Source organism: Helobdella robusta, assembly GCF_000326865.2.
Source record: "Helobdella robusta unplaced genomic scaffold HELROscaffold_22, whole genome shotgun sequence".
Taxonomy (NCBI): domain Eukaryota; kingdom Metazoa; phylum Annelida; class Clitellata; order Rhynchobdellida; family Glossiphoniidae; genus Helobdella; species Helobdella robusta.
The window spans coordinates 3,030,328-3,044,139 of record NW_008704170.1 but is presented as its reverse complement, the minus strand read 5'-3'; the positions used below and the strand labels follow the sequence as shown (position 1 = coordinate 3,044,139).

At 32.6% G+C, this 13,812-nt stretch overlaps 1 protein-coding gene across 1 annotated transcript; it reads right to left on the bottom strand.

Moving 5' to 3' along the window:
• Positions 1-2,419: 2,419 nt before the first annotated feature.
• On the bottom strand, positions 2,420-7,570 carry HELRODRAFT_172151 (hypothetical protein; the record flags this gene model as incomplete). Its single annotated transcript, XM_009018816.1, has 13 exons — positions 2,420-2,572; positions 2,687-2,810; positions 3,084-3,180; positions 3,300-3,385; positions 3,481-3,551; positions 3,642-3,786; positions 3,860-3,974; positions 4,309-4,399; positions 4,634-4,745; positions 5,013-5,724; positions 5,815-5,914; positions 6,062-7,072; positions 7,496-7,570. 13 exons carry the CDS (start codon positions 7,568-7,570, stop codon positions 2,420-2,422), a joined length of 2,892 nt encoding a protein of 963 aa, XP_009017064.1.
• Between the last annotated feature and the right edge of the window lie 6,242 nt (positions 7,571-13,812).

Here is a 13,812-nt window from a genome sequence, read left to right as displayed (position 1 = left end):
CACTATATATATATATATATATATATATATATATATATATATATATATATATATATATATATATATATATATTACATATATCATATGTATAATTATCCTATCTACCATTGTTATTGTCGTTGTTCTTGATATAGTTGTTCTCGCACTGTTGTTGTTGTGGTTGTTGATATTGTGATTGCGATCCTGGTCATTATTTCTGTCGCTGTACGAATCGGTACGGACGGATCACCGCTACCATCGTCGTTAATTCTTTTAATTTTTTTTAATGAATTTACTTTGAAAATTATGAATTTCTGATATACAAATTTTATAATAAATAACCTTGGTTTGTTTTCTTCTATAAGTTGTGTTTTTGTTTAACAGCTTGTTCATTCTATTAATCATCCATTCAATTATTCATTCTTCTATTTATTCATTCATTCACTTATTCATTCAATCATTTATTTATTAGTTTATCTCTAAAAATATTTTCAGGAAGTAAAATGATAATTTTTGTACCTTGATTGGTTATTATGTACAGCTTGTAATGTTTTACCACACACACACACACACACACAACACACACACACACACACACACACACATATATATATATATATATATATATATATATATATATATATATATATATATATATGTTCAATAAACAGTCCATCCATTCATCAATCCATCCATCCATCTAATTTTAATTTCATTGTCATTCGGCTGTTGTCACCAGTACAATAAACATCACATATTATATATATACATTATAATATATTATAAAGATAAAGTCACACTCGCAAATATATATGTTTGTATGTATGTGCACACACACACATATATATATATATATAATGTTTGTACGTATATGAAATGATTTTATTTCGAGAAGCATTTATTTAAATCAACGTTGTGTAATTTTAAAGTGGATTTATATACGTAATGTATAAATATATTACTTCTATATCGTTGTTATTGTTTGTTTGTTCCATCGGGTCCATCTTGTCTTGCATCCATCGATGTTAGTGCTGTGCGATGACTTGATTTGTTTTAATTCATTTCATTAAATGGTTTTTATATTAGTGAATAATTAATAAATTGATCAATAAATTAACGGCCTGAAGAGGTTTTCAGACGTACCCTTTCATCGCGGGACCAGCCGGTTTCAAGTTTTGCCAGGTTTAAGATGATGCTAAAACATTTTTAACTAAGCCCTGATAACGAACATCAATGCTGACTGGCCGAAAGTTTATATGACGCTTCCATTCAACAACTATTTTCGCTTCTTGAAGATTACATACACACAAACTGGAGTTGTAACAATATTCTAACCGTATCGTAAAATATAAATGATGGATGAGAGAGTGAGAACTACGTAAACCATGCATAGATGTAATCACTTTTTAGATGACCAAAACAAAGGAAAAAGACCCACATGAAAAATTTCAAAAATTATCCAACTATTCACATGAGAAATATATACATTACGTTTGTTGTACATTGTGTGTACATGAGAAGGCAAGTTTTAAACACATGGATGCATAGTCGCACTACACAAATTACATTTATTTAAGAATAAAATACATTGTATGACAAAAACAAACAGATAAATAATTAAAAGATATATATTTATACAGATTTATTCGATTCGACAAGTCTTGAACTACCTTCTGTTAAGAAGACAGATTTATTCATATATATATATATATATATATATATATATATATATATATACACACACACATATATATATTTAAATATATATATATCTGTATTAACATGCTTTTACGTTCAAAAAATAATTCCTCAAACTACATTTATAAAACTAGTAAAATAAAAAAGTACATTGTATACAGAAATATATATCATCTACATACACGTAAATAAAATATTATTTTATGACAAAATATAAAAATAAATGTTTCAGTGAATATATCGTAAAATAATCATATACCTGAGATAGTACGTACCTGATATTGATGCCTTTGAGTTTGTGTGAGTGTGTAGACGTATAAAAATATACTGTTTCAAAAACATGAATATATGAATTGTAAAACGTGTAGAAATAATCAGTTTAAGGCCTAAGTATCATCACCGTCATCATTATTAAGACATAATAATAATGATGATGATGACCTCAACTTCAACAAACTCCTAAGAATTCAAAGTAAGATATTCCTATTATAATATTTATATTGAATATTCATAGCTTTATCACTGGCTACTTATTGTGAGAATGACTTACAATCGATAGCAATTCATAAACATGCCAATCGTCTATTTCTATCATTTTCTAAATCTTGCTATGCAAATGACATAATGTTTTTTTTTGTCGTAATTAACATGCAAATGATATGATGTTACTAATTATCTTCTCCACCTGGCTAATTATTATGCTAATGGCCTGTTGCCATTAATTATCATCCCAACCAGCTAATTAACATAAAAATGACTTATGAATATTAATGAGCTCAGTCAATTCGTACTCCTCGAGCACGTGGTACTCATTGAGGGTTGGATCGGATTTGAGGGAGCATTTGAAGCAGTAGACGACGTTTTTGCTGACGAACAAAATATCAAAGACTTCACACTTGTTTGGAATAAATTAATAAATTACTGAATTGATAATTAATTATTTTTTTTTATCAATAATTTATTATTGATCAGTTAATATCATCACCGCCACCAACAACATCGTCATGACCTGACCACCACCATCAACAACAACAGCATCGTCCTCATCAACGCTAGCAACCTGACAAGTGTCGCAATAGTGAGCCAAGTCATCGGCCAATCTTTCTTGCCTAATAATTTTCTTCTTCAATTTACTGTCAAAAAAAACGAATTAACGTATAAATACACTTCAAAATTATTAATTTCATTTACGCAGATTAGTCAATTATTATGTTAATTAATTGGTTAATTAATGATTTTATACATTCGAGCTTAGGTGACAAACTGAAATGTAAATAATCAATTGTAAGTACTCAATGATAAATATGCTTTTCCACAAATAGTCATGTACCAGTACTTAATTAAGTACAATCTCGCTACGCAAGTACTTGTCCTCGCTGTAAAAATTATCATCACAAACGATGAACCTGGTGCATTTGTCTTTAGTAGTTGTTATGTATTGTAGGCTGTTCGTTATCGTGTCTTTTATCATCTTCCTCAAGTCAGAGCTGTCTATTTTTAGATCTTGGAGCGAAGTTTAGATTATGTTAATTTAATGTTTAATTTATTAAAAACATCACTGTCATCATCATCAGTAGCATCACCAACATCATCATCAACAACATCATCATCATCGGCGTCACTTCTCAGAGAGTTCCTGGCCAGATTCCAGGAGAGTTGCATCATCGGTATGATGGACTTGAATGAGGCTGTCACGTTGTGCTCGTAACTGTAATAATAATAATAATAAACAAAAATTACGAATAACAACATGAATAACAATAAAAACAATAATGATCGCGGTAATTAGATAGATAGAACGACCTTGACATTGCCGATTCGTACTGGAGTGTCGTCATCGGACCGACGTTCCACGCCACGTTATTGCACCAACCCTGTTTGATTACGTCACCGTTATGACGTCATCACTCGTTATTAGTGTTGTTATTATTATTATTTTCATCAGCAGCAGCAGCATCACTAACGTTCGCCTGGACCCAGTGTATGGTACCAGGACCGATCCAGACGACGTCGCCAGGATTCTGCGTGAAGTGCGTCAGTGGCAGGTTGTGGTGACGTAACTGATGACAGTCCGGCCACCAAGAACCACTCAGGAAGTCTAAATGGTGGCTGCGGTGGCGACAAATTTGATGCCGATGATGGAAATGGTTCAGGCATTAATACCCAATTAATTTGAAATAACCTGTCACAGAGATCTCGAACGACTTGCCAGTGTTTACTCTCAATACAAAACCATTCACATTGGCCCGGCCCGATGTTCAAATTCACCGAGCAGAAGTTATTGTTCTCCAGGTGACCTAATTTCGAGCCATTTTAATCGGTTGATTTGATTCGTCAAAAAATTTTATCGATAAATTTAACTTATCGAGCGTTACTCATTGACTGATTGTAATTGTTGTGTATTATTCCAAGTGTCAAGTATCATTTCGTTAACATGTTAACTATTCATATTTCTATCTTTAATGAAACAATCCATCATATACTCCTGCACTGATACTTTCATTCCCTAATTCATTCACTATTTTATTCATTCATTCATTCACTCAGTCAATTACCGACCAATCAATCAACCAATTAATTAATCAATCAATCGATCAACCAATCAATCAATCAATTAACCAGGAGTCCGACATCCAGGTATCTTCATATAAAGTTGAACGGTATTAACACCAAGAACCTTGTGCCCAATATGATTCAGCATGTTACCATGGTAATTATCGACCTGTGCGTATATGCATGTGCGTGAGTATTTGTGTGTCTGTGTGAACACGTACGTGTGTTTGTGTGTGTGTGTGCATCTATTAACGATTTTACGTTATTGTATTACACTAACGGAATTCAATAAGTATTTTAATTAGGCTTTAACCACTGAATCAATCGATCAGTCGACCAACGAATGAACGAACGAACGAATGAATGAATGAATGGATTGATCCATCACAAGGTAACCACACACTCTCATAAAAGCGGGCAGCCTCTGCAGTTCATTCAACTGCTTACTCCACATGCACCTGTTGGATAGGTCAACGTTCGTGCCAAACTGTATATACCTACTATGCTTCAGAGACCTTGATTAAAAAATTTAAACGCATGTATGTAAAATTATCATCAATTCATAATATGACAACTACAATAATTATGGATATTATCCTCATTATTGTCATTTTAATTATCATTCTTCATTACCACCTGTTTAATGACCTTGACTTTGATTGAATGAACTTTGACCTTACCCTTTTGCAACTCTTCTGAGCTTCGATCTAGAAAAAAATAGCAGAAGATGTCAATAGTAATAGGACGAACGGTAGTGATGATGTTAAGAGAAGTAAGCAAACTTGTGATAGTGACGTACATAAGTGAGTGCCTGGTAGCTGGCGTATTTCAAGATGGTCGTTGTTGAAGGACGGCTCACCCAGTACCAAGATACCTTTGAGAATGTACCAGAACATGGTGCTGTTGTTGTTGTCGATGTTTTGCATGTTGACGTTTTTGAAGTTGATGTCGTTGCTGCAATTGCTTTTTTGCTACTAACATTTCTAACGCCAATTTTATTAGCAGTACTAGAAATATTAACATGAGTATTATTATTATTATTACTGTAAGCAATAGTAGTAGAAGGAGTAGCAATAGTAGTAGAAATAGTATTTGTGGTAGAAGCAGCAGCTTTAGTAGCGGCAGAAGCTTTATCATCAGCATCCAAAATATCGACATTTTCATCGGTGCTAAGGACATTATCACTATTACTATCGATATTTGCATTATTATTCTTAATGTTAGTACTTTTATAAGCATTGAGGGCGGTAGGGGTAGCAGTATTAAACTTAGCGGCCAGCAAATCATCAGGCTGTGAGATATCATAATTACTGAACACGTTGTCATTGGCGTTTCGAACTTTATTATTATTACTATTTTTATTATTAATATTATTTTTTTTATTATTATTATTATTGTTGTTGGATTTGTGTACTGGGTACTTCTGAATCCTGATCTCCAGCTGATGGTCCGGGTGGGTCTTGATCAGTGTTTCGCTTGAAAATAATGAAAGATCTGAAAAAAAATTATAATTACGATTACAACAAATAACTATAATTATTATTATAAGTAATAATATTATCTTTATCATAATTTCAAACGAACCGAGCTTGAGAACGGGACATAAGCCAGTGATGAGACAGGACGATTTATTAATACAGCACATCTCCAATCTACCTGAGTTTAAATCTTCTTCACTTTTAACCTAAACAAAAAAATTCAAACCCATTAACGTGTTAACGAACCGGGGAGAAATATAGACAAATAGATAAATTGAAATATTAATAAATAAATAAATGTATTTATTCATTTATCTGTTATTAAAAATAAATAAAAAAATTTATCCATATACCTGATATTTGGCTACATCAAATAATAAATTGCTTTCATACTCATCATCATCTTCACTATTGTTATCATCATCATCGTTATCGTCATCATGGTGACATATATGCTCAACTTTCTCATTATTATCATTATTATAATTATTCATATTTTTCATGTGCTCATACAAATGAGCACTCCCATTTTTGAGGCATTTATCAAGAACATTTGCTGCCTGCAATGCAGATGTTGTTGCTGATGACGACGACGACGACGATGATGAAGGTATATGAGTGCTAATGGTATTTATTGAAGCAGTAGTAGTAATGGTAGTAGTAGTAGTAGTAGTAGTAGTAGTAGCAGTAGTAGTAGTAGTAGCAGCAGCAGTAGTAGCAGTTGCAAATATTGCCGGTGTTGATGTCATTGAACTTGGTGCTGTTAATGTAGCTGATGAATCATAATCATTAGTAGTTTTGTTGTTGTTAAGATTAATAATATTTTTTTTATTATCATCAGCTGCAACCTCAAACTCATCATCAATAAGCTCATCTTCATCATCGTCGTCGCTAATGACAAATCTAATTGGGATAGTACATTTAGTAGGTAATGATGATGACGTTAATGTTGTGGCTGTTGTTGTTGATGAAGTTGTTGGATGTGCTGAAGCAAGTTTTGCCGATGTTATGGTGGTTGATAGGGTTGAAATTTTAGATGCTAATAAATTTATGTTGTTGTTGTTGTTATTATTAATGATGTTGTTGTCATTGATGCAATCATCGTTGTAATTGTAAAAAATATTATCAGCATTATTATTGATGCTTTCATTGTCTATGTGGTTGTTAGTATTGCCGATGTTGTTCTTTCTGATGTCGATGCTGTTGGCTTTCTTAACTTGTCTGGCATATCTGGACCCACCACCAACAATGTTAATGTTGTTGATGTTGTTAGACTTTTGTTGTGGTAGTTGTTTTGTTGCTGCCTTATTTTGAAATCTGCTCCTAACTTGTCTTTTAGGTTTTGTAGTATTGCTTGCAGATAGCTGCAAAATAAAATTCACATTAATTAAGTTCTATAACTTTTGAAAAAATAAATAAATAATAATTAATAAAAATAACAAAACTATTTAAATGAAAAAATGTTTCAATAAATAATGTTGTATAGCAATTACCAAGGAAGACTCATCATTGTTGTTAGAGCTATCAAAAGATGTTGTTGTGGATTCTAAAAATGTTGTTGTTGGAATTGAGATTGGCAACATTTCTGTTGTTGTTGTTGGGGTTGTTGATCTCCAACTTTCCTGACATAAAATTCAATTTAAAATTCTTAAATAAATTCATTTTAAATGGCCAGGAAAGTAAAATACAAGTTTTATTTTATTGAAAAGACCATTAATAATATAAAAAAATTAAGATTTTATTGCTTCTGTGATTTAGTGATTTAAATAAAAAAAAAGTAAACTAACATCATTAACGTTAGAACGTTGGAGGACTATTTTCAAGCTTTTAATCGGTTGTGTCTTATTTTTACCGATCGGCATTCTACAGGAGAGCAAGAGAGAACAATTCAGCACAGAAGAGGAGTAGAAAGCAACGAAGGTAAAGTTTGTGACGGTTCGAACTCAGTGACTGTGAAGCATATGTAAAAGGCAGATCGTGAAAAAACCGATTAGACAAAAAATATTTAAAGGTTTCATGAAGTGAAAGTTATTTATTTTCGATCCTTATTTATAACATTTTAAATAAATTAAAATTAAAAAGTGTACAAAATGATAAAAATGTTATTGAAATCCATCATCAAATCGTAAAATGTTAATACATAAACGGTAACAAGAAAGTTAAAAAAATCGCTAAAAATCCATTTATGTGTGCATTTCAAAAATATTTGTATATTCTAATAGACAAATTTATCCTCTAAATTATCATATAATAGAAAACTGTCTAAATGGTTTAATGTTGATTCATTATTGTTTTATTATAATAAAAGTCTTGTTTAATTACTAATCATTAATAAATAGCTTCAACCAATGAATTACATTGACTGAATTACATTGTATGGTATTGGTATCAATCTATTTTAGATTTAATTTCACTTATTTTGTAATATAATTATCCATTTTTTTTATTAAAACAATACTTTATACATTATTAACAATATCGTAATTTTTAAAAATCTTGACTTTGATGTTAGATTACAAAGAGAGTGGTGCCACCAGCAGAAGCAATAGCAGTTGCTGTTATAACATTAGTTTATTTGAAATAGTTTTATATAAATATAAATTTGGATTTTTGGTATTTTAAAATAACTTTTTGAGACTATTGTTATTAATGATATCGAAGCTAGGCTATTCAGTGTAATTTATCATTGCAATGCTTTTAATAATCTTTGATAATCCCAGCTACGTATGTCATACCATGTGTCAGCTTTCCAAACGTGCGTGTGCGCGCGCGTGTGTTTTTTATTTGTGTGTGTGGCTTTTTCTCAATGTTTAGATATATGGGACTTTTTAAAGAAATGACAATACGAGAGTTGTTTGCAATGCAGTTATTGTTAATGTTGTTGTTGATAATGATGATGATGATGACGACGATGTTGTTGTTGATGATAATGGTGGTGGTGGTTTAAGGAAGACTCATCAGAGATCGGAAAGTAAAAGAAAAATAGAAGGAAATAAATTAAGAGGCTGGAGAGAAAAATAAATGAATAAATAAAGAAACTTCGTTTATTTAATAATTCCTCTCAAACACGCCAAACTTTTTGCAAATTCAATAAAATAATAAAATCAAACGAATACACATATACATACAAAAAAACAAACACACGTATACATACATACAAATATACATACAAACAAACAAACGAACATACTTACATACGTTTATACATGCGTTCGTTCAAATAAACAAACACACACGAAAACCAGTAAAGAAGTATCCATAGAAATAAGCAAACATACGAACAAAGAAATTATAATAGTCACCACATTTGAGTATTGCCATCAAAACATCGTCTTGTTTGAACAATCAAATCGCTCTTCCATATTAATTATTCTTTGTTTATCTAAATCTTATGCCTGCGATACTACTGCTGCCATACGGTGGAGATGCTGTTTTCTATGCGCTCGATTGCTTTTTGTTATCTAGGTTTTTTGGTAACATTTCTATGTTCCGATGATTCCATGTTTGAGTCTGCTCTGTTACGTGCGTGTGTGTGTGTGAGTGTGTGTGTGTTTATTCACGTGTGTATGTGTAGTATGGTTACACATGTGTGTACAATGTACATGTATACATACATGCAAACGTATATATTTAAGTGTGCAATGTGTTGTGTATGTGTGTAATTAAGCGTGTGTGTGTGTGTTTGTGCGTGTGTGTACATATGTTTTCTTACAAATGGGTGTGATTAGAGCCTTCATAAATAGATATTGTCTTTTTCACTCTTTATATTCATAACCGCATCCCTCCTTACAGAAAATATCCCTCTCCCCATTCTTTCTCCATCCTTTATGCCTGGTTTATAACGGTACATAAATTTTTTTGTCTCGCCCTCACTTTCTCTCTCTCTCCCTCTCTCTCTATCTTTCTCTCTCTCTCTATTTCTCTCTCTCTCCCTCTCTCTCTCTCTCTTTCTCTATCTCTATCTCTCCATTCTTGTATTATGTGGTTATCAAAAATACGATCAAATCAGATGAACATATTTTTGCATTATTTCAGTTTCACCATTTTTTTCTTTCACTCTATCTTTCTTTCTCTCTCTCTCTCTCTCTCTCTCTCGATTTCTCTTATTAATTCTCTCTTTCTCTCTCTCTCTCTCTCTCTCTCTTTCTTTTTTTTATTCACTCTTTCCTATTTTTCTCACCTCGAGGAACATGATGCATGTATCTAATTTATTTTGCTAAACATGTCGTCCACATTCACCTGTTTGAAATGTCTGTCTGTCTGTGAGTGTCTGTGTGTGTGTGTGTGTGTCTTTGTGTGTCTGTGTGTGTGTCTGTGTGTGTGTCTGTGTGTGTGTATATGAGCGAACGTGTCAGGCATGATCGTGCGTGTGTTAATCGTGCGGTGATTAAAATGATGAAAGATTTATAAGAAAAAGATGGTTGAAAGCATGATAGAAATGATGACAATGATGATGGTGGTGGTGGTGATGATGATGGTGGTGGTGGTGATGATGATGCCAAGATACGTAGAAGTGTAAACAATCATTTCCTGCTGGTCATAATGGATAGGTGGGCCTATAAATAAATGAATCAAGAAATAAAAGAAGGATGAATGAATGACTGACTGAATGAATGAATGCATGAATGAATTAATGAATTAATTAACTAATGAATGAATTAGCAAATGAATGAAGGAATGAACGAGCAAACGAAAGAACGAATTCACGTAAATGAAAAAATAATTAAATAAAAAAGTATCGTGTGATTACACGAATGAATGAATGAATGAGTGAATGAATGAATGAATGAATGAATGAATGAATGAATGAATGATTATTTTTCAAATAAATAAATAAATAAGATTAAAAAAAGGTAAAAGGATAGACTAACGGATGAATTATTATTGGACGAATAAAAAAAAAATTTTTCTTATATTTTCAACGTAGAAGATTGTTTTAGCACTATAAAACACAGGCGTAGACACGTACACATGTTGAAATGAATGTGTGTGTGTGCGTGTGTGTGTGTGTGTGTGTGCACGCATTCGTATAAGTGTACAAATTTGTACGCGCTGCTCGTACAGGCATGACACATTTCAGTAGAACAGAATCATTAACGATATTGACATCGAGATGACGATGATGACGACCTTGAGAATGATGATGATGATAAATTATGACCTTGCTGATGATGACGATGATGATGATGATGCCTGGCTGGCTGGATGGATTGATATTAATAGATGGATGGATGGATGATGGATGGATGGATGGATGATACATGCATTCCTGGACATGGAGAAATAAATTTTTTTAATCTGTATAAACAGTTAATGGCAGTTGCAGAAGGCAGGAAGAAAGTGAAAGAGAGAGAGAGAGAGAAAGAAAGTGAGAGAGAAAGAGAGTAAGAGAGAGAGAGTAAGAAAAAATAGAAGATTGGAAAGGCGAGAACAAGAGAGACAGACAGACAGACAGGCAGACTGACAATAGTATTTATACGAACTCAAACGTTTCACGCTCTATTTTTCGTCTTATTATAAATTCATACGCACACCTCCTATTTTTTTCCAAAGCTTTTCCTTCTCTTCATCTCTCTCTCTCTCTCTCTCTTTCTCTCTCTCTCTCTCTCTCTCTCTCTCTATTTCTTTCTCACACTCTCTTTTGTCTCATTTTTGTCTACTATCATTTTCCATTCTATTCTCTACCTCTATACACACATATATATATACAAACATACATGAATACATACATGTACATACATATTTACATACACGCATACACATAAACACACACACGTACACACACATACACACACACATACACACATACATACATACATGAATACATACATGTACATACATATTTACATACACGCATACACATAAACACACACACGTACACACACATACACACATACATACATACACATAGATATATACATACATACATCCAAACATACATAGGAACTTTCATGCTTGCTGAACTGTTTATAGATTTTCGATAACGCTGTCGTATCATTACTACTACTATTTCTTCTACTATTGCTACTACTACCACTTCTACTACCACTACTACTACCACTTCTACTACCACTACTACCACTTCTACTACCACTACCACCACCACCACTACTACTGCTGCTACAACAACTACAACAACTATAACAACTACTACTGCTGCTGTTGCTGCTACTACTACTACTACTACTTTTATTTACATAACAACAAGGAAGGTGCATGATTCGAAATGTGTTAAGTGCGGTTGAATCAACAAACAAATTACATACACTCCTGTCGATATTGCACACACACACGCACACACACACCAACACACACATACATACAGACACACGTACACATGCATACAAACACACAAACAAACAAAGACACATACGTACACATCCTACCTGGATAATATACATTCTAAACACAATTTTCATCGCATTTTATTGGCCTGGGAATTTGCTAAATCAAATTTTAAGTCACTATCATTATTATATTATTATTATTATTATTGTTGTTGTGTGTGTGTGTTTGTGTGTGCGTGCGTGCGTGTGTGCGTGTGGTGTGCGTGCGTGTGTGATTGTCGGGAAATAAAATATAAAGGTGGGTATAATCAGGTTACGTGCTGCTTGCATTTGTCACTTTATTCTTTTTCCCTCATTTTTTTCCTTCTCTCGCTCTCTCGTTCCTAATGGATAACGACGACGACGATGATGATGAAGAAGATGATGATGATGGTGGTGATGATGGTGGTGATGATGGTGGTGATGATGGTGGGGATGATGATGATGATGAAAAAGAAGATGGTGGTGGTGGTGATGATGATGTTGCTGCTGCTGCTGATGATGAAGAAGAAGATGATGATGGTGGTGGTGATGCTGACGACGACAATGATAAATATTTTTTTATTTTCAAGCAGAAAGCCAAGGAAATCAATGGCACCCCTTGTAAATAAAAGGAAAAACGCAGTACGAATTCATCTGTAATTAAATTGATGACGTCAACCAAAAGCCAAAGATTGTTTTTAAGGAAATAAAAATTAATGGAATGCCGTAGAAACAGTAAAAGAATTACTTTATTTCGATTTATCTGGCGCCCTTTTTTACTGTTTTTGATTAGTTTTTTTTGCATTTTAATTTAAAAAAGTTTTTATGTTATTACGCAATACAAATTGTTTATAATGTTTGTATGTGTATATGTGTATGTTTGTACGTGATTGTGTATGTATTTGTGTATGTGTGAATACATTTTTTTTTCATATTTGTTTTTTATGTATATTGTGCAATGGTCTGCTTGTTTGTATGATTGTTTGTATAATTGTGTTTTGTATGTTTGTATTTGTATGTATGTTTGTATGGTTGTTTTGTAGGTTTGTATTTGTATGTATGTTTGTATGGTTGTTTTGTAGGTTTGTATTTGTATGTATGTTTGTATGGTTGTTTTGTAGGTTTATATTTGTATGTATGTTTGTATGGTTGTTTTGTATGTTTGTATTTGTATGTATGTTTGTATGGTTGTTTTGTATGTTTGTATTTGTATGTATGTTTGCGAGAGAAGCCCGTAAATTTAAAATTAAAATTTATTCTTCACGGCGAGTCGATGTAGTCTTTTACATCCATCATTGCTTGTTTATTTGTTTGTTCGCTCGTTCGTTCACTCGTTCGTTCGATCGTTCACTCGTTCGTTCGTTTGCATTTTCGTTCGTTCGTTCTGTTATCTGTTTATACGTACGTACGTACATGTACACATACATATGCACACACAGTACATACACAAACATTTTACATTCTTTAATTTGAGTACGTAAACACGTATATATTCTCCCATATGTACAAACACAAACATCTGTCCATATATACCGACATACAAACATACAAACATACAAACAAACAAACAAACAAACAAACATGGAACGTGAGTAAATTAAGACATTTGTTAATTGAACGGTTAAGAAGATTAATGAACTGGTCTGTGTCGGATTGTCTTCCTTCCAGACGTGGCCGCACTTACAAATTTTCTAGTTACAATTTTTCTGTAATTTTTCTTTACATTTTAAAAGTTTACGTTTACAGTCCGTTTACATTTTTCTTTACAAATAATTTACTGTTGCTGGACGCAATGA